The following is a 26,778-nucleotide window of genomic DNA, read 5'->3' as shown; positions in this document are numbered from 1 at the left end:
AGCGTGTCTACATTTGGGTTTTTGGGAGGAGCAGGTTGTCTACAAGTCATCAAGGTTTCTTGCATATGCTCAGATTTGGCTGAGATATATTGATGATATTTTTCTTGTATGGAGAGGAACACTGGAGGAATTAAAACTTTTCCTGGAGGAGTTAAATCAAAACCCCTTCAATATTAGACTTACATATGTATTTGATTAGAGATGTATCTCTTTTCTTGACCTTGAACTTAGACTTGAGGACAACAGGCTCCTTACTAAAACATTTAGAAAACCAACTGCAGCAAATACCTTATTAGAGGCTAGGAGTTATCATCCACGCTCATTGATTACAGGAATCCCGGTACGACAGTTTCTGAGGTGTCGAAGAAACTGTTCAAATATTAATGACTTCAGAATAGAGGCACAGGACCTGTATAAACGGTTTAGGGAACGGGGATATTCTCACTCCCAGATTAGAAAAGCTCGTAAATGGGCATATCAGACTGATCGTAAGAGCTTGCTATCCCCAAAAAAAGATGAGAAGGAAAAATCCAGTGGACAACCTGTTAGAATGATAACTCAGTTCGGAGCACAATGGCAGGATGTAAGACAAATATTAGAAAAACATTGGAAAATCTTAACTAAATGCCCCGAACTAGGTAAAATTGTAGGTGAACGCCCTCAAATGGTAGCTAGAAGAGCACCAAATCTTGGTGACCTCCTTATTCATTCTGACTATCAACCAATGAAACAAATAACATGGTTAAAGTCACGTAGAAAAGGGATGTATAGATGTAGAAAATGTCAAATTTGTAAATTTGTGGATCGTACAGATTGTTTCTTTGACTCTAATAATAGTACTCACTATAAAATTCAAAGTCTTATAAACTGCTCCACAGCCAAAGTACTGTATATGTTGACTTGCCCATGTAAGAAGATGTATATAGGTAAAACTAAAAGGCAACTTAAAGTACGAATAGGCGAACACTTTAGAGACATCAGGTCCAATGACCCTGAAAGTAATTTAGCTCAACATTATGCTAAGTACCATGGTGGTAAATTAGAAGGTACAAAAGTGAAAGGTATTTATGCATTACATTTTCCCCAGAGGAGAAGTGATTTTTACAAAGAACTATTAAGACGAGAAAAATATTGGATTTATAAACTTGATACTTTATTCCCCAAAGGGTTAAATATAGAATGTGATCTCTAGGTATTTTTAGAAAAATATCTAAATGTATAGATTCTTAAATTAATAGCGCCATCTTGTGGTGATTTTGTGGCAATTTTCTATTCTTCCTAATGATAATGGAATATGGTAATTCTTTCCTCCCTCTTGATATGTCCAGTTGCCTATCTTTTTCAGTGTGATAAATGACCAGCTGTTGTGCTAAGTAATTAGCCTTTTTCCCATTGAGAATAGCTGCAGGTAAATAATTTGCATATCTGGGTGGGTTTAAACCCAGTATAAATAGGAAGCTGAAAGGCAGGGATCTCATTGGTCCTGACGAAGCTGAGATACACCCATCAGCGAAACGCGTTGACGTCATACGTCAGATACGTCACTTCCGGTCATGCGCATTGGCGCTATGCACGCCGACCAGCAAGGAGGCAGCCATCTTTACATGTCATGAGCTATGCAGGACTGTACAGGCGCCAAGGAGAGAGCGGAGCCCGCGAGATATCGGCTGATGTAAGCGGGTGTTCCTTGGATCAATACGGCAGCAAATACGGAGGACATCTCCATTATATATCACCCATGGCACAGGTGGTGAGTGGACTGTTACAAGGCTAACGAAGAAAGGTTTCTAGTCACTTTCTATATACATCAAAGTAGAAGTACCCAAATTGACTGTCCATCTATTGTTTGTTTTATTCCAGGATGGGGACATTATGATGTATCATCTAGGTGCAATGCACCCATTATATTTCACAACAAACGGAAGACCTACCAGGCCTCATTTTATCACGTATATTACAGTGGTTTATAGTCCACACGTTGTGGTGAAGAAACCATGTAAAGCAGGGCTCTGCCACCTACATCAATTACTCCATCAAGGACACCAACAGAGACTTCTTTATATATAAGACATTTTGCCTTTATTTGCATCTGCCAAGGGTAGATGCGTCCCACTCACTTGTGCTCCTAAAGGGCTGTATTGTATGAGTCCATATAGATATTACCGGGGCTCTATTCCTCCATAATAATACATTTTTACCCATACTGCCTTGTTTAGGCTAAGGGTTATGTCTCTTCCATATGGTGACTGTATTAGCCATTTTGCATAGCATGTCATAATAATAATATATACCTTATGGTACAATTTTTTGATATACCTCCTACTGGTAGTGCAACCAATGTGGTGATGCTGCAAATGCTTTAGACAAGGTTTTTGTCATTGTTTTTGCAGCACATTCATATCTAGACCGGTCTTGATGTGGTTTTTATGTGGTTTTAGGTCTGTGAGTATTATCTCATACGGAGGTGATGGTGAACCGGGGTAATTACCCTATTGTCTACAAACAATGTTTAATAAAGCATAATTTTTGGAAATTTTTCTGAGTATCGCATTCTGTCCTAAATGTAGCCGCTTTTCTGTGAATCTCTTTTCACAACTTCTTTTTTCTGGCCCCATGAGATGTCCCTGGTACCTTTTTCATAGGCTTTTTTGAGCTTGGGCAAGGACATAGGGGCCCCATGATCCCCTATTGCCCGCGGGCCCCATGAGTAGTCAGTCCGCCCCTGGTAGCAAGTCCAGTCCTTCTGCCCTGCTTCCCCCTTCCAATCACAGCAATTCAGCTCTGATAATGTTTTTCTGTGTGTGTAAAAAAAAAAAAAGCAAAATGTGCACTATTGTTTCTGGGCTGTACTACAGGTACAAACAATAACTAACATACATATATGTGATATCACTGTGATTGTCAAGAGCAGGATCATTTATTTTGGGTTGCTCTTTGGTGGTAGGTTATAGTAGTAGCAAGAAATGTACAGCTAAATTAAAAAAATGTTTTTGATGTTTTTTTACTATTTTGGGCCAGTTTTCCTAATTCCTTATTGATAATAAAAATTAAAAAAACTAATCAGGAGATATCCATTACCATTTACCACCAAATGAAAGCCAAATTTGTCCCAAAAAAAAGACAAGGTATAATCCATTTGGATGCACAATGTAGCTGTGATGATATATTCTATTATATTAACACATGTCAAAAATGCAAAATTGTGTTTAGGCACTAACATTTATTTTATCCTTAGGCACAAAAGAGTTAATGCATACAAAGAGAAGGTCTGAGAAGCTGCAGCTGTCAAGAAGAAATTAGTTGGACAATGTTTATCAACAAGCTTCTCTACACAAAGTAACATTGTTCATTCATCTGCAGATCAAAGGGATACACTTTGATCAGCAGATGATGTCAGTTAAAGCAACCTGGCAAGTAAAAAAAATAAATAAATGAATAAAAATAAAATGTTTATTTGCTTAACCCCTTATTAACCCTTAGTTTACTTGAATAAGCCTTAATGAACTCCTTATTTTCCTTATCTATTCAAATATTATTTCCCTGCTGTTTTTGTTTTTTTTTTCATTTCTAATTAACTTTATAATGCTTTGTACCAAAATAATAATATTAATGTAATTTTAAAAAGCATAAATTACAGAATAAAATGTGCACTTTTTTATCTGCAGTAACACTATTTGTAAACTAACACTGGTCAAAAAAGAAAAAACATGATTTGTTTAGTTTAGTTGCGTTTAATTGTCTAAGGATTAAAAAAAATGATTGTTGCAAGTCAACAATTATAAAAAAAAAATGATTTACTTGTGAAGAATTTAATTTAAATACCAGATTGCAGTCAACAAAATGCAGGGTGAAATAACACTCATGAACATTATGGTCAACATACAACAACTGGGTTTCAGTGGGACACCACTCATTAAGAAACTTTGTGGATGGGCTTTCATTTCTCACCCCTGTTCACCCCCTATTGACCAGAGCCATTTTTTTAATTTTGCTATGGACATCTGTATTTGGCGATAACTTTGACATTACTTAAGATAAGAGGGTAATACATATACTGTCTTTTTTGGGGTTTTTTGGGGGGACAAACAGGGCTTTATAAAAACAAAAATACATTGGGTGCTTTTCTGAATACAAAATTGCATGTAATTAGAACACAGCTTTAAGAATTAGCACTCTCTACTTATGAAGTCCACATGTGGTAATGAAGATTCTGGTTAGTCAGCAGTAGGTGTAACAGGGCCTAGCGATCTCCATAACATTGCTTACAAGACTAAACCACATATATATAAATGAGGTATGTGGGCCAGGGTATGGCAATCAGCAAAAAGTATTTCACAGTACTAATTCTTTCCTATTAGACATCTGAAATTGTTCATGGGGCCGGAATCCAAATTGTTCTTGCAGCAGGGCTTGGTCCTATGGATATCAGAAAAGATAAAATAAAAAACATAATATCCAAGTATATCAGTCAAACAGGCTTTTAAGCCCCATCTCCGGATTCAGTCGTGATCTCAAATTGTTTCCCTTTGCCCACTCCCCCCATGTATATATAATATATATTTTGTACATAGGCTTCAGTAGGTAAGACAACATGTTCAGAAAAAAAAGAAAAGAAAAGGTAATGGGGTTAGTCTATTATATTTCTTTTAATGATAACCAATTTTGTTTGCATTTCGGACTTGAAAACAATACTAGAATAAACTGGAAATGCTTAGGTCATAGGGGTTGATCTTGGACTTAAGTCCTCATAAGCATATGACCTGGCATGCTTTACAGTTTCAGCAAAAATGCAGCTTTTCTAGACAGCTGAAATGAGAGCATAAAACAAATTACGAACATCGGCTCTGATATAAGAATGTTAATAACTGAGCATTACAACTGAATGTGTTACAAAAGGTGAACTTGAAATTGAGAAACTAAGATTTTTTTTTTCCTTTTAACCTGTGCTGTTTTTCTCCTGACATCAATCACTTGTTCCAAATGACAAACCTACTATCTCCATATTGGCATTACATACTTGGTATAAGCAGTTGGACTTCTGATAATGTCAGCTTCAAAAATCTTTTAAAAGAAATGGCATGCTACACAATTCAGAATAGCGAAAAACGTAAGTGAAGTTTAAGAATATACCACCACAATTTTCAGTTTTGAAATGACTATTACTGTACATTTTTTTTCCTGGTAAGCATAACACAGCTATAGATATAGCTACATTTAAGTATGAAAAGACCTTCTTCCAAATGTTACTTATTTTCTCTTTAATATTCTTTTCACTTTATGAGCACGTTTCAGATCACACTGTTGCAACTTTCTCAGGGTATATCATTACATAGCCAGATTGAAAAAAAGACTAGTCCATCTAATTAAACCAATTAAAAACATCACACACATACGATCAAGATTAAGGCAAAAAAAACAAAAAAACAAAGCATGATCCAATTTTCCCCAGTGGGGGAAATTAAAAAAAGTTCTTCCTGATCCCTCATAAGGCAATCAGGTATTCCCTGTATTAACTTCCCTTGTCATTGTTACCTCTAAATATTCATATTGTTTCCAATTGCTGAGTATTTCACTTGTGCTGATTGGGCTACATATGGTTACATAAATGTGCAGAGATGCCCATAAAGACCAATACATATCTGCTTAGTCACTGAATAGCTGAAATAGTAATGTAGTCAAATTATGTCATACATATAGTATACTGACACTATGAAACCCTCTTCATTGTCCTCTTCACAATCTGAACAGGCCTAATTTTTACATGTGTAGCCACCTTTATTTGCACTTGAGAGTGTGAAAGACATGACTAAGGGTTCTTGTATAACATGTCAATTTAAAATTCTTAAAAATGGTCATTTTGACAACGGGCATAACAAAGTCATTGCAGCCTAGGATAGCAATAGGGGTCCCAATTATGGGCTATTTTCTGAATCACTGTTCATAATATAAAGGTAGACAAACTGGAAATATAAAGGACACATTTCCTAGTGTGTACAAAATTTATAAGTGGTTGCAACTGCTGAGTTTTGATTATAGCAGACAAGGCAAATAAACTGTTTTTGCAGTAATCAACACTGCTAAATGAATTAAATACATATAAAAAAATTAGTAGAGATGACTGAACAAGATACATCCCTAAAAGTAATAGGAACAGATGAGACTCGGTTATATTCTTGCTTGTACTGGCAAAAAAAAAAAAATATATATTTATTTATTTAAACATGTAAACACATACATGCATACACATGCATATTAAAAAAAGGTGAATGCTCATTAACTATGCAAGCTATACTTGTAGGTAAACACTAACAATGAAGTTTCCCTACTGTATCCAATGAAAAGCCCCATGGAGAGGTGTGCAGCACACCCTTAGTTTTGTTTCTGTTCTGACTTAATTTAAATTACTTTTACACTAATGGGGTTACAAGCAAAGACATCTCAGATGGCAGTATTGGACTTTTACAGGATGGCTGCAACAACACATGCATAAAGTGTATGACACCACTATAGAGCTCAAAACTCTACAGCACAAACACACACATTTCATTACAGAAGACAAACCTCTAAAGTTTACACAGAGAAATTATGTGGAATTTATACGATATAGCCAAATGTACAATGCAGGACAGTGTGCAGCACAGAATATACAGAGCAATTTAGGAACCTAAATATACCATAATTTTCTTCTACTCTTCCACAAGATGCCCAGTCCTTTTCTGGTCAAGACAACACCATTTTCTGCAGCAGTAATGACAGTTATGCAGTTGGTTTGAAAAAAAAAAAAATTCCTTCATCCAAAAGATGAGACAAAAAGATAAAGAGGGGAGTAGGCCATACTCACACCCTAACTCATCAAGGGCACCCACCTTCTCCTTCATACAACTGACAGTAACTCACTGTGGAATGACTGGTCAAAAAACAGAAATCTTTGTCCAGTCATTCATCAAAGAAACGTGGCTATGTTAAAGGCTGTGTCATAACTACAGTGCTGGATTGCTTATTTTTTGGCAGGTGTGCTTGCTGGTATCTACTAGACAATCATTTACTGGTTTTACCCTGACTTTTCAGAGTGTGCATTGTGGAAAGAACTAATGGCAACAACACTCTTCCTGCATTTTCATTAAAGGATAAATTCATATTTTGAGAGCATGTTAGACATTACACCCATAATTCAGGTGTACATTCTGAAGACCTGCCCCGCTCCCTCTGACAACAGATGGGGGATCTTCTCTCCATACCCACTCTCGCATTTTGAAAACAGTGTGACTGTGCAGGGTTCCACCCACAGAGTCACATCATTCATTCACAGCGATCTTTGAATGAGAGCACTACAAGTACTTCAGGTGATGGTTTGTGGTTTTCAATGAACTGTGAGGGCATTGATGAACATTCCCATAGTTCATACACAAGCCCTGCAGATTGTAAACAGTCAGTCCATATCGGAGGTATGGGCTAAAAGCTGCAGGGCTTTTCTGCAGGAGCCTGACATTGCACCCCTAATCCACTGATCATGTGTGCAATGCTTTACAAGCTCCTGAGGAAAAAAAAAACAAATAACAAATGCACATTTTCCTGCAAAAACATGTGCATTTATTATTTTTCCAAAAAGGTGAATTTAGCCTTTAACCACTTGCCCTCCTGAGGATTTACCCCCCTTAATGACCAGGCCTCTTTTTGCTACTCGGCGCTGCACTAATTCAACTGATAATTGCGCGGTCATGCAATGCTGTACCCAAACGAAATTTACGTCCTTTTTTTCACACAAATAGAGCTTTCTTTCGGTGATATTTGATCACCTGTGCGCTTTTTATTTTTCGCAAACAAATAAGACCGAAAATTTTTAAGAAAAACAATAGTTTTTACTTTCAGCTATAAAAAATATATAGTAAACTCAAGGTTAGTTATAAATTTAGGCCAAAATGTATTTTGCTACATGTTTTTGGTAAAAAAATCCTAATAAGTGCATATTGATTGCTTTGTGTGAACGTTATAGTGTCTACAAACTATGGTATAGATACTGCAATTTACGCCATTTGTTTGCTATACAGTGCTGCGCTAGTTTAACGGACAATTGCGCGGTCATGCAATACGGTACATAAATGAAATTTATGTCCTTTTTTCACACAAATAGAGCTTTCTTTTGGTGGTATTTGACCACCTGTGTGCTTTTTTATTTTTGGCGATATAAAGAAAAAAAACTTTTGAAGAAATACATTTTTTTTTTTTAAAAAAACAATATTTTCTCATTTCGGTCATAAAAAATATTCAAAAAAAATTTAATTTTGTCATAAATTTAGGCCAAAATGTATTCTGCTACATGTTTTTGGTTAAAAAAAATCCCAATAAGTGTATATTTATTTCTTTATGTGAAAGTTATAGCATCTACAAACTATGGTATAGATAATGGAATTTACACAGCTTTTACTTTGACTGCTTATCACATTTCTTTAGGTGCTAAAATACCAGGATAGTACAAACACCCCCAAATGACCCCTTTAGGAAAGCAGACACCCTAAGCTATCTGCTGAGAGGCATATTGAGTCCATGGAAGATTTATGTTTTTTCCACAAGTTTTTGCAATATGACCAAAACATTTTTTTTTTTCACAAAGTTGTCATTTAAATTATGTATTTCTCACACAAGCCATGGGTATATGTGGAATCACACCCCAAAATACATTCTGCTACTTCTACCCATTATGAGATACCACATGTGTGAGACTTTTTGGGAGCCTAGCCACATACAGGAGCCTGAAATCCAGTTATCGCTTTGAAAGCCTGAAGGTGCGTAATGTTCTCACTACCTATCACAGTTTCGGAGGTCTGGAAATGCTAGGTTAGCGCCTAACACCCCCCCCCCCCCCAAATGACCCCTTTTTGGAAAGTAGACACCCCAAGGAATTTACAAAGAGGCATGATGAGTATTTTGCAGATCTAATTTTTTCTCACAAGGTTTTGAAATATAAAAAAAGAAAAGAAAAATATGTTTTTGTTTTCTTTCTTCATTTTCCAAAAACTTGTGTCAAAAAATGAGATCTTCAAAATATTCCCCATGCTTCTTATCAAATTCCTTGGGGTGTCTTTCCAAAAAGAGGTAATTTGAAAGGGGGGGGGGTTGGTGCTATCCTGGCATTTCAGGGCCTCCGAAACTGTGATAGGTAGTCTGGAAGTGTAATGAGGAAATAAAGCCCTTTAAAAGCCTGAAGGTGCTTATTAGATTCCTGTACTTGGCTAGACTGCCAAAACGTCTCTCACATGTGGTACCCCCATACTCGGGAGAAGTAGCAGAATGGATTTTGGGGAGTAATTCCACATATACCCATGGCATGTGTGAGCAGTAAATCATTTAAGTGACAATTTTGTGTAAGATTGTTTTGTCATTTTCCAAAAACTTGTGGTAAAAAAAAATAATTTTTCTATTGATTCAACATGCCTCTCAGCAAATAGTTTGGGGCGTCTACTTTCCAAAAAGGGGTCATTTTGGGGGGTAGGGGTATTTTTATGCCCAGCATTAGAACTTTATGCCACACATCATTCACTCTTCTAACCACCTGAAGATCAAGCCTTTTCTGACACTTTTTGTTCACATGAAAAAGATCTGCATTTTTTGCTAGGAAATTAATTCAAACCCCAAAATATTATATATATTTTTTAAAGCAGACACCCTAGTGAATAAAATGGTGGGTGCCACAATATTTTATGTCACATAGTACTCGCACAGTAAAATATACTTTTACTTTTAATGCACAAAAAACACAATATATTGGCCAATTATTTGTAAAATATAAAAGATGATGGTATGCCGAGTAAATAGATACCAAACATGACATGATTTAAAACTGAGCATGCCCTGTGCAATGGCGACAAACTGCATACGTTTTTAATATCCATAGGCAATGTTTTAAAAGCCTTTACAAGCTACCATTTTAGATTTACAGAAGAGGTCTACTGTTAGAATTACTGCCCTTGATCTGTCGTTCACGGCGATACCTCACATGCATGGTGCAACCGCTGTTTACATACCGGCACAGGGTCAACACTCGCACAGGTGTGCGTGCGTTGGGGGGGGTTTAAGTTATTTTGATTTTTTTTTATTATTTTTACAGTGTCCCTTTCATTTTTTTTTCTTGATCACTTTTAATGCTATCAGAGGCAATGCAAATATCCCCTATAACTTCAATGGGTATTGTAATATATTATTTTTGGAGAAATCTGAGGTCTGTCAAACTCTAGATATCTCCTCTGCCCTTACATTATCTAATCAAACCAAAATCGATGTGATCATATGCTTTCCCAATTTAAAAATGGTGCTGTTTATATCCTGTGAAACTGAAGTGATGGAATGCTCGTAGCTTCCGATTTCTTAGACCATAGAGATGATTGGCACCATTCTGGTCTCCAATCAGCTCTATGGTCAGCTTGCAGAAACACCGGCTGCATTCTCAGGTTCCCACGATGGCACGGAACTGCTCGAGAAGGCCGTGGAAGGCAGCAGAGGCATCATCTCCTGCTGCTTGTAAAAGCAATCTTTCAGCTAATTAGCTGCTAGAATTGCTTTTACAAGAAAGCTGATCGCCGGATGAACAAAATGATACCAGGATGATGCCTGCAGCTGTAGACATCATCGTGGTATGACTAATCAAAGTCCAGGGATGTACCAGTACATTGCTGATCCTTGTTGGGTATATATGCTATGTTGTTTTTATTTTTTGTATGCAGCCTGTGGACTGAATGAAAAAAAGAGAAGAAATCTCTGCCAGAAAAAGTGTGTGGTATGCCCACCATTAGAATATATCACCCGGCATCCACCCACTTCTATTGGTGGGCACACATTAGATCACACAGTGCCACATGCGCCAGTTCCAAGACTGTACAAATGTCTAAACAGTGGCACGCTTGAATAAAAATTGTCCAAGTATAAGTGGTACCCCATATGGAAAAAGGTTTACACCGAGTCCCAAACTGTCTTGCCACTGCTCCCCATGTAGTCAGGGCATCCGGGGGGCTCCACGTGACTATTTTTTCCTTGTAAATCCAAAACTTATATGTATAGCCTGTTGCCCTCTCACAGCGAAATTGAGGGCCTCATCAACGCAGATTTTTTTGCTGGGGAGTATAGACATCTGCAAATTTTTGGTTAATTTTGTTGATTTCTGAGGGGCTGAGTTTTGTGGAGCCAGTCAAATTCAGGGTCACCCTGAGGTCAACAGGGTGTATTGTCTTAGAAATGCACGAAATACATTATACTATCATATCTATGCCTGGTCATTGCAGCAGAGAACACGGGCATATGATGAATCGGGTCTGTGGACCAATACAACCGCAATTCATTTTTTTTTAGTAATGCCCATGTAGAGGGTTAGGCCCCAAAAAAATTTAAATTTGGAAACTGTAATGGGTTTCCAAGCAAATGGTCTGGCAAGGTTTGAATTTGGGTTGGCAGCGATAATTGTTAAATAATTTGATCCACAATCAATGAATACAGATCTTCCGTGAAAAACAGCTTCAAAAATCAAGGGGAGTAGTTAAATTTGCTGTTTCCACCTGAATTTCAGGTTGGGCAGTGAATGGGGGACGTACGGATGCTGCAGAATTTGTGGGCTGCCAATCGGGATTTGCAAGCACATGCGGAAGGATACTAGGGGCTCTACGGGCCTGTGTGCTTATTCTTGGTGGTTGCGGGACAATACTTGTGCTCGCCACCGCACCAGCTTGTACTGCACTTATGGGACTCGCCACGTCACCAAGTGACACTGCATTGCTGGTATGTGAAATACCAGGATGTACTAGGCCACTGGTGCTCGCCAGTTCACCGAAAGGTAGAGCGGCACTAGTACTGGCACTCTGCTGCATATGAAAGTCATCAATATTTACCGGCATGTGCTAACAGAGATCAGGCCTGATTCTGCGAACACTGCGGTTTTGTGTGCAATGTAACAAGTGACAGTGACCTACTGACACTGCACTTGCTGGGGAAGAAGGGGGAGAGGGGGGGGTAAGCGTAAGGGCTAAACGCAGGTGCTGGCAGGTGCTAGGGCTGATCCCGCTAACGCTGCGTTTTTGGGAACACTATACTAATGTGAACGCTGGTATAGTGCTGATCTCATCAAAGATATTGATCCGTTCAGACACTATACTAGCAATGGAGGTTTATTGTGTATGAACGTGTTCCTGGCAATCAAGGGTTTAAATGTGATTACTGGTGTACTGAGGGGCAATCTGACGCTATCTGGGAGGGGTGTGAAAACCATGGGAGCGCGAATCACGTGTGTGTATATATATATGATTTTGCGCACCCGTGCCTCCCTGTAGCAGTATTTCTGCTATAGTGCGTTCAGGAAGCGGTTACAGAAGCGGTTTGTGTTATGGCGCTGCATTACTTTAACTGATAATTGCGTGGTCAAGCAACGCTGCACCAAAATGAAATTTATGTCCTTTTTGCAGAACAAATTGAGCTTTCTTTCGGTGGTATTTGATCACCTGTGCGGTTTTTATTTTTTGCGCTATAAAAAAAAAAAAGAACAGACCAACAATTTTGAGGAAAAAAACAATATTTTGGACTTTTTGCTATAAAACATGTCCAGTAAAAAAATAAAATTTTGTCATAAATTTAGGCCAAAATGTATTCTGCGACTATGTCTTTGCTAAAAAAAAAAAAAAAATCCCAATACGTGTAAATTAATTGGTTTACGTGAAAGTTATAGCGGTATATATACTGGAATTTGTTTTGTTTTTTTACTAAAAATGGCAGCGATCAGCGACTTATGGCGGCATTCAGTGACTTATGGCAGGACTGCGGCAGACATTCTGACACTGGGGGGAACTGACTTGGGGTCACTGACATCCCCAGTGACACCAATACAGTGATGAGTGCAAAAAAAAAAAAAAACCACTGACACTGTACTAATGGCACTGGGAAGGAAGGGGATAACTTTTGGAGGCAAAGGGTTAACTGTGTGAGGGGAGTGTTTTACTAGGGGGGGCGGAGGGTGTGTCCTTTACAATAACGCACTGATCTGGAAAGCAGAACTCAGTAATCTGGAACAGTGAGCTGAAAACTGACAGGGAGGAGAGCTGCAGTGTAAACACTGCAGCTGTCCTCCCTGTCAGTGTTTGCTGGTAATTGCCAGGCTCCAGCAGGTAATAACCGGCCAGGACCCAGCTGAACTCAGTAATCCGGAACAGTGAGCTGAAAACTGACAGGGAAGAGAGCTGCAGTGTAAACACTGCAGCTGTCCTCCCTGTCAGTGTTTGCTGGTAATTGCCGGGCTCCAGCAGGTAATAACCGGCCAGGACCCAGTTATTGACACCCGAGGCCTATTCGAAATGCAAAATCACGTATATATGTGTGATATTAGCAGTGGTGCTGCCCTGTCGCAGTAAATGTCCTTGCTTGACTTTCATATTTTATTTAGTTGTGCTGAACTCATAAAAATGACCCTATGTTTTTGGGTGTGGCCAGGATAATATGTACTCACTTTAGAAGATCTTTTGCTACTAAAAATGTTTTTCTAAGTTGATATATAAAGTTCCCACTAAATGGAACTTCACTGTAAAAATGCATGACTACCTCCCTGTGCACTAAAAAGAAACAAACAACTACATTTATGTGCCGCAGTATAGAAGCAAGGACCTCAGAGGCAGTCAGATTTTTTTTTTTATGCTTAATTTCTTTTATTTCAAAAATGAAGGATACACAAGTTAGGAAACAAGATAAAAGACATATCATTTAGGCATCTGAATGGGTTTCAAGGCATAGCACTGTACCAGGGAGTATGAAAAGTATGCCATTGAAGACAAAACATTAACAGGTGTCTAACATATTGTGTCAATAGACAGAGTAATGCACAGAAGAATTACAATGATAGCTTGCTTTTCCCTTTATATCAATGTAACTGGGAAGGGAAAAGTACATTTTTGGTAAATTTTAACTATTCTTATTAGTATGAGCCAGTGGTCTGTGGTATTCTAGGATAAAGGCTTCTTAATTTAGAGAAGCACAATGGGCATCATGAGTCCAGGGTTCCCATTGTTTGTGAAATTATGAGAGAGAGTGGTATGCTTTAGAAAAATAATACTCCGTAAGGAAGTGATCATTAAGGGATTCCTGAAGAGTTTGTAAATTTGTAGAATTTCCATTTCCACACAACTGCAAGTCTGGCTGCATTAAGAATATTTGTCACAGTATGGTATTAAGTAGACCACCTATCAAGCCCTACAGCCACCAGTGGCAGTTGTGGTGTAAGGGCAATAGGAAGCTGTGAAATGAAATATTTAAAGGTGACAATATCTTTCCAGAACTAGGTAAGACATTAGCAGTTCCTCCAAATGTGATGCATAGATCCAATGTTCCTGCAGTTCCACCAGCAGTCAGGAGATTGGTAAGGAAACATGGAAGCAAGTTTGTTGTTTTGATGAGGAAAAAATATAGTGGAGAATGTGGATTTTTAGAGGATGAGGCAATTTTGGAAAGAATGTAACTTGGAAATGTGTTTGATTTCATATATAGCAAAAAAAAAACAAGTGCAAATTCAAATCAGGGGAGGGGTACATATGCCCCCTGTTCTAGTTCCTTTCTGCCATAAAGAGGTATGGTCCCAGCTGCCTCCTATCAGCACTGTCCATGTCCACATTGTATGGAGACTGGGTGTCTACTGCTGGACCGGCCAGCAAAGCTAATGCAGTGGCCACTTTGTTCAGGAACGGTGTTAGACAGAACTTAGATGATGTAGTGGGTGTATTCATTACTAGCATCAGCTCTCTAAACAGAATCAGCAGCTCACTGGACAAAAGCAGCAACTCTCTGGACAAATGTATCAGAGGATCTCTTTCCAAATTATCTATAACAAAATGCTACCGCGCTATTAGCAATACACTTTTTTCCCCAGCTTTTTGCATGTAGTGTAAATCACAACACTGTAAGCATACACCAATATTTAAAATTGTGCAGTGGTATAAACACCCCCACAAGGGAAAAAAAAATGTAGCTCACCCAATTATAATCATACTCAAGTGGCTGTAAGTCCTTACACATACAGTACCTATAGAAATGACAACCCTCAAGTAAAAGATAAAGACGAAACAAATCTTCCTACATAAGTTCTACCAGTTTATCTGCAGCCATCTCTCACCTACATCAGTTACAGTACACAGATCAAAGGATTTTTCTCAAAAGTAGAAGGCAGGAGGTGGGGGTCTGATGCCACACACACTGCACAGCTAGAGCACAGAGCTCCATGAAATATGAGACCTGAGTGAAGGGAAGGGACACACTCCCTGTACATAGGCTCACAGAGAAACATATACAGCTGAGGCTAGGAGTGTGCCAGAGGGGGTATGGGGCCATCACTCGGGATTCTGTTGTGTCAGCCTAACCTATTAGGAAAGACTCATGCACATAGCAGAGGAAAGAGACAGCAGAGAGAAATGATTTAGAGAGAGGTAAGTTCACACTATAGCAAGATATAAGGTACTTTGCTAATTTTTTATGTCATAGGTTTGCAACCACTTTAAGGCTACTTTCACACTGAGGAGTTTTTAAAGTGTTTTTTCGTTAAAAAAAGCGCCTGAAAAGCTCAAGAAAAATTCCTATGTATATGAATGTATATCTAAGTATGTTTTCACACTGAGGCGTTGCGCTTGTGGTGCGGTGTAAAAACTCCTGCTTGCAGCATCTTTGGGGCAAGTTTGGGGAGCTTAAAAAAGATGCCCCACAAACCCCTCTTCCCATTGAAATCAATGGAAAACACCTAAAAAGCTCCTCAAAAACGCCTGAGAAAGCATTTTTGGTGCAGTTTTTAATTCACAAGTCCTTTAAAAATGCTGAGAAATCGCGACAAGAGCATGGTAAAAATGCCTATGCGTTTTTGCGGAAGATCAGTGTGAAAGTAGCCTAAAGAAACTACATACAGTATATATGTGTAATGTAAATATTTCTCACAAAAAATATTATTAAAATAATCACAGTCCAATCAATCAAATTATAAGACGAGATAATGTAAATTAGACTTTCAAGATACCTAATCAGTGACCAATTGATAGCCTCACAATATCACAGTGCATAAAAGTGCATATAAAAATCTATTTAAAATAGTCAACATCAGGATGTTATTCTATACTAGACATAATTGCTCCTGTCTATGTGTTTCACAAGTTTATCTGATTCCTCAGGACAATAACTGGAGCAGTATGGATGTCCAATATATAAAAAAGTTAAAACCTAGCAGAAACTACCAGGACCAGATACATGCACATACATTCCTGACTGGGGCACAAATTACACTCCAACCAGGTCCCCCCACCTGGTCCGTGGGAGGACTGCAAAGATAAGGAGGCCAGCACAGTGAAAGAAAGGACCAACACAAGAAGGCTCAAGGGCACAACTCTCCAACTTCTTTACAAACCAGTCCCACAGAGTACAGATTCCCCCTGTTGTAGATATCTATGCAGATGATCCTAGACTACACAAAAGAACCTTACAACTCTGAGAGGGGCCATTGTTAAGGTGTTTCTATGGAGAAAAAGGCATCCACAGCATGTTATATGCTCAAGATGGTAAAAACACTAAGCAGTTTGACAGAGTACAGATTCCCTCGGCTGCAGATATTATATGCAGATGGTCCTAGAATACACCGAGAAGTCTTACAGCTCTGAGAGGGGCCCTTATTAATATGTTCCTATTAGAAAAAAAGGCGTTCACAGCATGTCATGTGCTCAAGTTGGCCCAAGATTGTATAGTGATCCATTGATGGATGATAGCTGCATTGGGGGTCTGAATATGTCCCCAAAGACCAGATTCAGATCTCCCCCCTCCATGTAGAAAAAAGAAAAGTGTAAACAGATTTAAAAAAATTGCTCAGTCTCAAATGCTTCTCACACAGCAAACCAGCAAGACAGCACATACAGCCAGTTTTACATCCATTGGGTATTCAAACACATAGTACAGAAAAATATGTGAGAGCTTTCCAGCCCTTTTAACAAGACAGTCATTCTGCCAGGTGGATGTGAGGACCAGGACAGCCAGGATGCAGATGCAACCAAACTCTTTTGCAGCCTGAACTCCAGGGCCAAATAGAGGAATCTTACAATAAGTCTCTTAAGGGGAAACTGACCTATATCCCTTACCAGGCTTTTCTGGTAGGCAACAAATCCTCCGATTCACCATCTTAGCTCAGACTATCACATGCAACCCCTCCCCACACCCCAGCTCAACCCATTGGAGTGAACAATTTTCACAAGAAGACAGTGGATCCTGGTGTGGATGTCTGCAATACCGTGCAGCTTTCCGCTTTTCTGCTCCACTGTAAAGGAAAATTTTTGTAATATGAAAAATCATTATGTTATTTAGGCATTTTTCTCTTTCACTTTGCACACCTACTCGGTCAGTGAGTGCGAAACTGAAAAATGAGATCTTTGTGTAAAACAAATACATTTTCATTTTCTTTCCCGAATTTTAGATACATTTTGGCAAAAAATAACAATTTCAAGAGATTCATTATGCCTTTCAGAAAAGACCTTGGAGTGTTTTCTTTTTCCAAAATGAGATCATTTTTGGGGCATTTCTACTGTCCTGGTGCTCCAGGACCTCCAAGAATGTGTTAGATAATCAGGAAATTATTGGATTTTGGACCCCTTTATGCATGTAGGCTGTGAAAAAGTCTTACACATAGCATCCCCATATTCAGGAGACATAGTAGAATGTGTTTTGAGGTGTAATTATAAGTATGCATATGCTGTGCGTGAGAAATACCTTGTTAAAATGACAACTTTGTGGGAAAATGTTTTTTTTATACATTTCTTAATTATCAAAAAAAAATGTGAAATAAAAATACAATTTCAAAAAATTGACCATGCCTCTTACTAAATAGGACATTTAGTGGACAATCCACTGTCCAAAAAGGGGTAATTTGGGGGGTTATTGTACTGTCCTGGAATTTTAGGGCCTCGTGAAATTAGATAGGCAGTCAGTGCATCAGAACTGATCAATTTTCAAATATACTGTATATCATAGTTTGTAGCCTCTAACTTTCACATGGACTAAATAATACATACTGATTTGGGTTATTTTTACCAAGGAAATATAGCAGAATACAGTTTTAGTTTGAAACTAAGAAAAATGTGGGATTAGTTTTTTTTTTTATTTCAGTATTTTTTGTTTATATAGCAAAAAAAAAAAAAAAAGCCCAGTGGTGATTAAACACCACCAAAAGAAATCTCTATCTGGCTGTCCTGGAATCCCGTTGCATTCATTTTTGCACAAGGGCACTGAATAGCTCCTGCTAGCAATTGTCTTCCTTTCTGGTTTTCTGTTGCACCTCCAGCTGAACTGCTATGCATAGACCCACAGCTGTCCCTGGGTAGCCACCTGCTGTTGGGTTATAGACTGGACAAGAGCTTTCACCACATGCTCCATCTTAGGAACAGTAACAGTACTTCACTGTAAATAGATGCCTGTCCTTTTAAATACAATTGTCTCTTTCTAGGGACTCACTGTCCATGTTCTGCCCCAATTGCATGGTCATTTGGATGTCATATGCATTTATTGCACAAGCATCAACTGATCACATAAGTGAACACAATATCATTTAATTTTTTTTTCCTTCTGTGTGCGTTGCAATGTAGTGCTAAAAGGGGAATAAAGCTCTCCTTACTGAAAATGCACTCTTGACTTAGAGCTTTACTATTCTACTATGTAAAATAAAAGTCACACTAATGTAATATCACTTAAATCAACAGACTTTATCAATTGTGTTTTGGGGTAGATATATGGGGGGAACCACACTAATATGATATCACTTTAATCAGCAGAGTTTCTTGATTGTATTTTGGGGTAGATATATTGGGGGAATGCAAATTACATTGGGGAAAAAATAAAGGAAAATGCATGTATTTTTTACTAATTATTTCCATTAAAAAACAAGAAATAAAAATGTATGTATCTAAATTTGCTATTAAAACAAAGCTCAATCTGTCCATAAAACATTGTTTAAGAGAAATATCACTGTAAACTTACCTGCCGTAGTGTACGAGCCACTAAACTCTCCAAAACAGGACCTCTGTCTTCATGAAGTAAATGCACCTCATCCAATATCAGTAGCCGCACAAGCTGAGACAGGGCCACGTCCCCAACACTTTTCCTAGTAACAACATCCCACTTCTCAGGTGTAGTCACAAGCATCTGTGTGGAGAAAAATGTCACATTATTGGCTATAGTAAAATATTGCTGTCTATTTAACAAAAAAAAAAAAAAAACAACTTGTAGAAACCTATCCTATGTTGTTGGGGAACACAGAACTGGAGTTCACAACAACAATTATTTAGTAGGCAAAAATGACCAGACCCATGAGGCTGACTGATTGCTCTGGTACCAACATATTTTTGGAATCGCAATCAGTATAATCAAAAGGCCACAAAAGAATGCTGGCAATGGTAACAAAAAAATATAGCGCCACTAATACTGAAATAATTACAAAAGAAATGTCAGCATGCATTATTAAAATAATCCACAGAGATTCACTGATTCTCATTTACAATCTGATACAAAGGACATAAGGCAGAAATGTTCAGGATTAAATGCTGACTGATATCTGTATAAAGCTAATTAATACATGGATAGACCATCTGTGTTGATAATGAAGACTCATATCTAGGATTAGATATAAATAACACTTAGTAAGTCTGCAAAGTATAAGAGCCCCGCACCTTTTTAAATGGACAAAATTATCAAATAGTATATATAAGAACAAACTAACTTTCCAAAACCATGCTCATTTATAAATATAAGATCACAGTCTTTCTATGGTCCAATTGATCAAAGAGTCAAATTTCAATGTATGATAAAACAACATTTTTTTTCCATAAGCCAGCTGACCACATAGTAAGTTTGTAAAAGTAAACACACGGTAACACTTTCCATGGACCATATGACTACATAGTAAGTTTGTAAAGTAAGAAAAAAGTAACCATTTCTATTAACACCAACTCCTGACATAAAGCAAGCTGATCACACAGTAAGGCTCTGTTCACACACAGCTATTAGCTCCATGCCCTGTGTAGGGACGTGTTTTCCCAACACGGGGATGCACAGGTGTTGCTGCATCCCGATGCCTTCATCCCACTGCTGTCTATTGGGACATGTGTCTGCATGGACACAACTGCTGTGTCCCATAATGACATGCAGGTGCAGGTTCTCGAACTCACCCATTTCAGCAAATTCTTCTAAAAATGTCCAGACTCAGGGGTTGGTGCATGGAGCAGTGAGACATGCTGCACAGTGGCTCCTGGTTCCTTTGGGCTCTACATGGTCCTTAGCCAGAACAGGCACCACTTTACAGGTCTAATGGGCAAACAACATTCCAGGGAGAAGAAGCAGTCTGGGTGTGGCTCCTCTGCATGAGATACAGACCACTTTTATTTACCCACTCTTCAGCCACTCCAAGATGGCTATGGCTCCCTTCATTCTTTCTCAGACAGACACAGTCAGTGGTGCAGGTGAGATCTCAGGCAGCACATCTTCCCCAATGGGGTCAGACAGGCTTTCTACTGGCTCCAAGAGCCTCTCGCAAAACTCCAAGATGGGCATGGAGATATATATCAAAGCATTGCCCACAAAGCTGGAGTTTGAACATTATGTAAGGAGCATGGAAAATACTTATAAGCAAAAGATCTTGGAGATTATAAAAAGATTTGGGAGTGAGACTGAAAGACTTTGAACATGTCACAGATGGGCTCTGTATTTTGAATATGACATTCCACAAGACACATGGGGTCCACTCACCACCTTTTTTTTCTTCCCCGCGTGTTTTCTATGGTTAGAGGCTTGTCACATAGCCCACCTACTTTTCATGTTTGTTCTTCATAGTTGCTTATAAACCAGGTTTATTTTCAGTCTAGACTGGGGGCCATCCCATGTGGCTGTCACGATCCCCCATCTAGGACTTTCAGTGCTGTGGATGATGCATTTAGTGTGCTGTTTTTATGGTTCATGTACTGTTATGTTGAATTTATACTACTGAAATCTAGATAAACTTCCTGGGTTTTGCTCTCTGATGATGATGGCACGACACAATGTTGTTATTTCTACTTTAATATATTTTTAGCTCTTCTTCTCTTTTTCTATATTTTAATAAGTGTGGTACTGGGAGGTTTCACTTCTCCAATACCTTTCCCCTCAATGTACAATGGGGGATAATCTTTTCCTGACTTTGCTCTTGGAAGTGCAACAGGACAAAAGTGCATAGCTTGAAAAGCATTAGCTGGATAAGTTATTTCTAAATTCTTTACAGTATTTCTAGTTGCTTTTCTTAAAATGTCTACTTTTTTATACCTTGCTATTGGGTCTTTGTTGCTACTGGCGATTGTTTGTTATGTACTAGAGTAATTGTTTTTGTGCTGCTGAGGTGTTGAGTACTTGGTGTTATTAATTAGCACATGTTGAGTACTGTGTTGCTTACTGAGTGTGTGTGTGTGTGTGTGTGTGTGTGTGTGTGTGTGTGTGTTATCTTTTAGCCCAGAAGTGTTGGATTCCCTCATAGACTCTGCAGGTCACTTTATCTTTCTTAAACTGGAACATCACGCTTTTGTCTTTACATTGGCTAATATTTATGCTCCTAACAAGGATCAGGGTAACTTCCTCTCAGCCATACTCTCCAACCTTGAAATTTATGGTGGTCCCAGTCTTAGCATGGAAGATGACCTAAATATTCCCTTATCCCTTTTGGTGAGCACATCTATTGTTAAGTTATCTGGTTCTCCTATCCACTCTACATCAAGCATTCCCTTCTACCTCAAAAGCTTGTTGGAGATGAAATCATGAGTGGGGCTCATACCCATATATCTGGTGGGAATGCCCAAAAATTAACTCCTTTTGGAAAAAGATTTTGGATATCTATAACAGAGTCAATGACAAGTCCCCAATACCTACTCTGGAAGTTGCCTCTCTCTCTATTTTACTGGGTTCAGCTGCTTAAAAAAAAAAAAAAAAAAAAAAAAGTCTATTGAGATTCTTCCTTTCTACCACCAGACAACTCCTACCCCAATTTTGGAAATCCACCTCAACTTCCCCTTTTGGATTTTGGATATCCAATGTAAGGCTGCTTTCACAGTGTTCCATTTTTCTTCCGCTTTTGTTTAAAAAAAAAAGTGGAAGAAAAACATGTGACTATGTATTTCTATGGAACTCTTCACACTGATCAGTTGCGGGTCTGCCCCAAAATCGCAACTCTCCTTTGAAATCAATGGAAAACGTGGCAAGAATGCATCAAACACACGCATTTTCGAAGTTGCATGTCAATGAGACTTCAGGTGCGACTTTCAGACATCTGTGTGACTTCAAACACAGATGTCAACTCACACCTGAAATCGGCAAAAGTAGTGCAACAACTACTTTTAAAATCAGTGCACAAGTCAGAGTCGCACCGATTGGAACAGTTCCATTGTCGATCACTGCATGTGATTTTTCATCCAATTTGAACAGTCAAATTGAATGACAAGTCGCATCAGCGTGAACCAGGACATAGAATACAGCACAGAAAAGAAATGGTTATATGGATTTGACATACTGCATACAAGTAGATGCAGCTGTTAGACATTCATATTTTACTTCTGTCTGTATGCTATTCAAGCTAGTATTCACTGAGAGAGATGTGTGTTCCCTATACACTGTTAAATCAGGTGTAAAATTATCTATGTGATGTGTTTAACTCCATGTAAGTATTTTTTTTGTTTTAGAGCAGGGAATTGTTAAAACCCCTTATCAGGTTTTTTTTTTTTGTTGTTTTTTTGTTTTTTGCGTCCCTCTGGGGAGATTTCCTTTCTTGCTTGTCCTTGAGATGCAAAAGAAATGAGGGGAAATCTCTCCAAAGTCTACAGAATTCCCACCTTAGAGAATTGTCAAAGGAACAGGTATTCTCATTGGAAGGTTTCTTGCCACCTTTTACTCTGATAACTCCTTTTTCCTCTCAATTCTTATCTTGGTGACAGAGGTCACCAAGACAAATAGAGGGATGAATCTCCACAGCAGGACAGTCAAAAACACCTTACCACTCTGAAACTAAAACAAAAGAAAAAGTGCATTCAAATACACTTTAATCATCCCATACATATATTGTACACACTATCAAACATCTACTAAATTGAACAAAAAAAGTAATATTTTTGGTGGCACTCAAGGTCAGATCAGCTGGTGCAAAAGTGATTACCCATCAGCATTTGGAAAAGACGACCTCATTAACAGAAGGCAAAAATGTCCAATGGCACACAAAAAAGTGTGGTGGTCTTTTAAATGTCTTTTGTATGCTAATGAAGTACATAAAAATGTGAATACTTTAACAAGGTAATTTATTACCCAAACGTTGTCTAATGCTACAGATGCAACTGTTATCATTTGGAAATTAACCATGTCAGCTACTTAAATTAGCAGCTGTACTTCGACACAACACTAATTAACAAACTGTAATGGAATATATTTAGCAATGCATATTACAAATTTTAAGGTGTGAAGACAACTAATCCAAGCTATTTAAGCAATTTGTTGAAGCTATGCTGTGTTACTGAATAATCTACCAGAAATAAGCTAAACAACAATGTTTCAGGATTTTAAAAGGAAAGGCATCTTAAAGGGGATATCTAAAGCCTCGTACACATCATGAGAATATCAGACAAATGATTGTTTGGTATTTTTTTGCATGCTAATCTTACATAGAAAACAAATAGGTTACTAGAGTTACGAAAATCCTCGTAATTTGGTTTCCAAGCATGCGCTGTCTTGGACACTCAAATTTTATAGATGTATACTGAAACAATTGAGTACTGTCCGTGATACTTTTTTTATTTGCACTAACATACAATTTTGAGGACAAGCTTTCGGGGTATGTCCCCTTCTTCACAGTCCAAACAATACTATTACAAATCACAAAGTTTAAGCAGAATGTTAGAAGGGATTGAAAAAAAAAAAAAGGCTACAGATAAGATACATCAAAAGCGAGGGGGGGGGGATACTACACTCACACAGAGGGGGTCAAGCTTCAGCTAATAGATAGTCATAAAACTGTCGGATAATGGTTGAGGAATCCCATGTCCAAGTTAAGGCCATTATCTTTTGTGTCAAATAGAATTATCATTCTTAGTTCAAATGTTTTTCTTTCCTGGATGGATTTGAATTTTCCTTTCAGATCTAAAACATTGAGGTCTCCCATATTGTGGCCTGGTTGTGTGAAGTGGTGTCCTACAGGTGTGCAGAGGTCATCTTCTTTATGTTCCTTGATGGTATGTCTGTGCAAATTCATCCTTGTTTGCAACTTCTGTCCTGTTTCACCAACATAAGATCCTTTGCTGCATTTTCTGCACTAGATAAGGTACACAACATTACTGGAGGTGCAGCTGTATGATCCGGAAATATTGAAGATCCCTTTTGAGTGTCTGACACTTTTTGATGGATTGATTTGGTTGCACAGCTTGCAGCGTTTCTTATTGCAGGGTGTGCTTCCATTATTTGTGACATCATAATCAGAAGGAAGTTTCCTACTGATTAGTTTATTTCTGAGGTTGGGGGGTTGTCTGAAAGCCAGTATTGGGGGTTGCTGGAATATTTCTTTCAGAGTTCCATCCTCTGTTATGATGGGTTGTAAATCTTTGATTATTTTTCTTATTCCTTCTAGTGCTGGGTTGTATGTGGTTACTAGAGGTACACGGTTGTTTGTTTTTTTCTCTTTGTACAGAAGTAGATTTTCCCTTCGGGTTCTCAAGGCTGTGTTTATGCTGGTGTTGCTAGTTTTGTCCTTGTAACCTTTCTTATGGAAGGAGTCTGCTAGTGTCCCAAGATATTTATCTCTGTCTCTTGGGTCAGAACATATTAGGTGGTATCTAATGGCCTAACTGTGTATGATGGCACGTTTTGTGTGTTGGGGGTGGAAGCTGGAACTGTGGAGGTAGTTGCATCTGTCAGTGGGTTTCCTGTATATTGAGGTGTGAAGCGTATCATCCCTGATGTATACTGTGGTGTCTAGGAAGTTGACGTGTGTGTTTGAGTATTCCATTTTTAGTTTGATTAATGGATGAAAAGTGTTCAACAATGAGTAAAATTGTTTTAGGTTTTCTTCACCTTCTGTCCATATGATGAAAATATCATCAATATAGCGAACGTATCTGTATGGTTTTTGTTCCATGCTGTTCAGGAATTGTTCTTCCAGGTCAGCCATAAATAAATTTGCATATTGGGGTGCCATTTTACTTCCCATCGCAGTGCCCATACATTGAAGATAGATGTCTTTATTGAAAGCAAAGTAGTTGTGTCTAAGTATAAATTCAATGAGCTGTGTAACATCCTCAGCAGTGAATTTGTTGTTTGGTGAGGATGATAAAGATCTGTGACATGCAGCTAATCCATCCTTGTGAGGGATATTACTATACAGGGATACTACATCCATAGTCACTAGAAGTGTATTAGATGGTAATTGCTGTATGTTGTTGATCTTGTTCAGAAAGTCAGTTGTGTCTTGCAGGAAACTAGCAGTATTCATGACTAACGGTTTTAAAAAATGTTCTACAAAGCCTGAGATTTGTTCGGTGAGTGTATTCATACCTGTTATGATGGGTCATAACAGATATGAATACACTCACCGAACAAATCTCACCATCACAAATTACCATCTAATACACTTCTAGTGACTTTGATTTGGTTGCAAGCTGTGCAACCAAATCAATCCATCAAAAAGTGTCAGACACTCAAAAGGGATCTTCAATATTTCCGGATCATACAGCTGCACCTCCAGTAATGTTGTGTACCTTATCCAGTGCAGAAAATGCAGCAAAGGATCTTATGTTGGCAAAACAGGACAGAAGTTGCAAACAAGGATGAATTTGCACAGACATACCATCAAGGAACATAAAGAAGATGACCTCTGCACACCTGTAGGACACCATTTCACACAACCAGGCCACAATATGGGAGACCTCAATGTTTTAGTTCTGAAAGGAAAATTCAAATCCATCCAGGAAAGAAAAACATTTGAACTAAGAATGATAATTCTATTTGACACAAAAAATAACAGCCTTAACTTGGACATGGGATTCCTCAACCATTATCCGACAGTTTTATGACTATTAGCTGAAGCTTGACCCCCTCTGTGTGAGTGTAGTATCCCCTCCCTCCCTCCCTCGCTTTTGATGTATCTTATCTGTAGCCTTTTTTTTTTTTTTTTTCAATCCCTTCTAACATTCTGCTTAAACTTTGTGATTTGTAATAGTACTGTTTGGACTTTGAAGAAGGGGACATACCCCGAAAGCTTGTCCTCAAAATTGTATGTTACTGCAAATAAAAAAAGTATCACGGACAGTACTCAATTGTTTCTGTTGCAAATGCACTAATATGGCTACAATCACCTCAAGCATAGATGTATACCGTACTGATTAAATGAAAATAGTTTGTTCTGTTATCATACAAGAACAATTTTCATTCTTGTCCCTCCTAAGAAATTTTTCATGATCTGTCATAATCGGCTCTCGAAAGCTGTGCACGAACAATCATTTTATAGGATGATTGCTCTGAAAGCTGTATTTTTCGTACAATTTTCTCATCCTGTGTACTAGGCTTAAGAAAAATGGAAGCCCTGCCTGGCTGGGAATAATCTGCATAACAGAAAGGGGGTCACCATTTCAAACTTTCCTTCTGAAGACCTTCTAAGCAAGTAAAGTAAATCAAAAGCAGACATACAGGTGGCTGGCAGACAGTCTAGTAATTTGTGAATTGATAGTCACAAAACTACAAGACAGATACAACACA

General features: G+C 38.3%; 1 protein-coding gene across 1 annotated transcript in view; it reads right to left on the bottom strand.

Moving 5' to 3' along the window:
- The window catches only part of ASCC3 (activating signal cointegrator 1 complex subunit 3), a 915,848-nt gene that overhangs the window by 606,331 nt on the left and 282,739 nt on the right, over positions 1-26,778 (bottom strand). The window contains exon 10 of the mRNA XM_089665174.1: positions 19,012-19,176. Coding sequence (XP_089521300.1) covers positions 19,012-19,176 — 165 coding nt within the window. The remainder of the gene's footprint in view (positions 1-19,011; positions 19,177-26,778) is intronic.

This window comes from Staurois parvus, unplaced genomic scaffold, assembly GCF_062004578.1.
Source record: "Staurois parvus isolate SC_StPar_1 unplaced genomic scaffold, SC_StPar_1.0 ptg000048l, whole genome shotgun sequence".
In the NCBI taxonomy this organism is placed as follows: domain Eukaryota; kingdom Metazoa; phylum Chordata; class Amphibia; order Anura; family Ranidae; genus Staurois; species Staurois parvus.
Note: the sequence above shows the minus strand (reverse complement) of the source record. Positions and strands in the feature narration are given on the sequence as shown.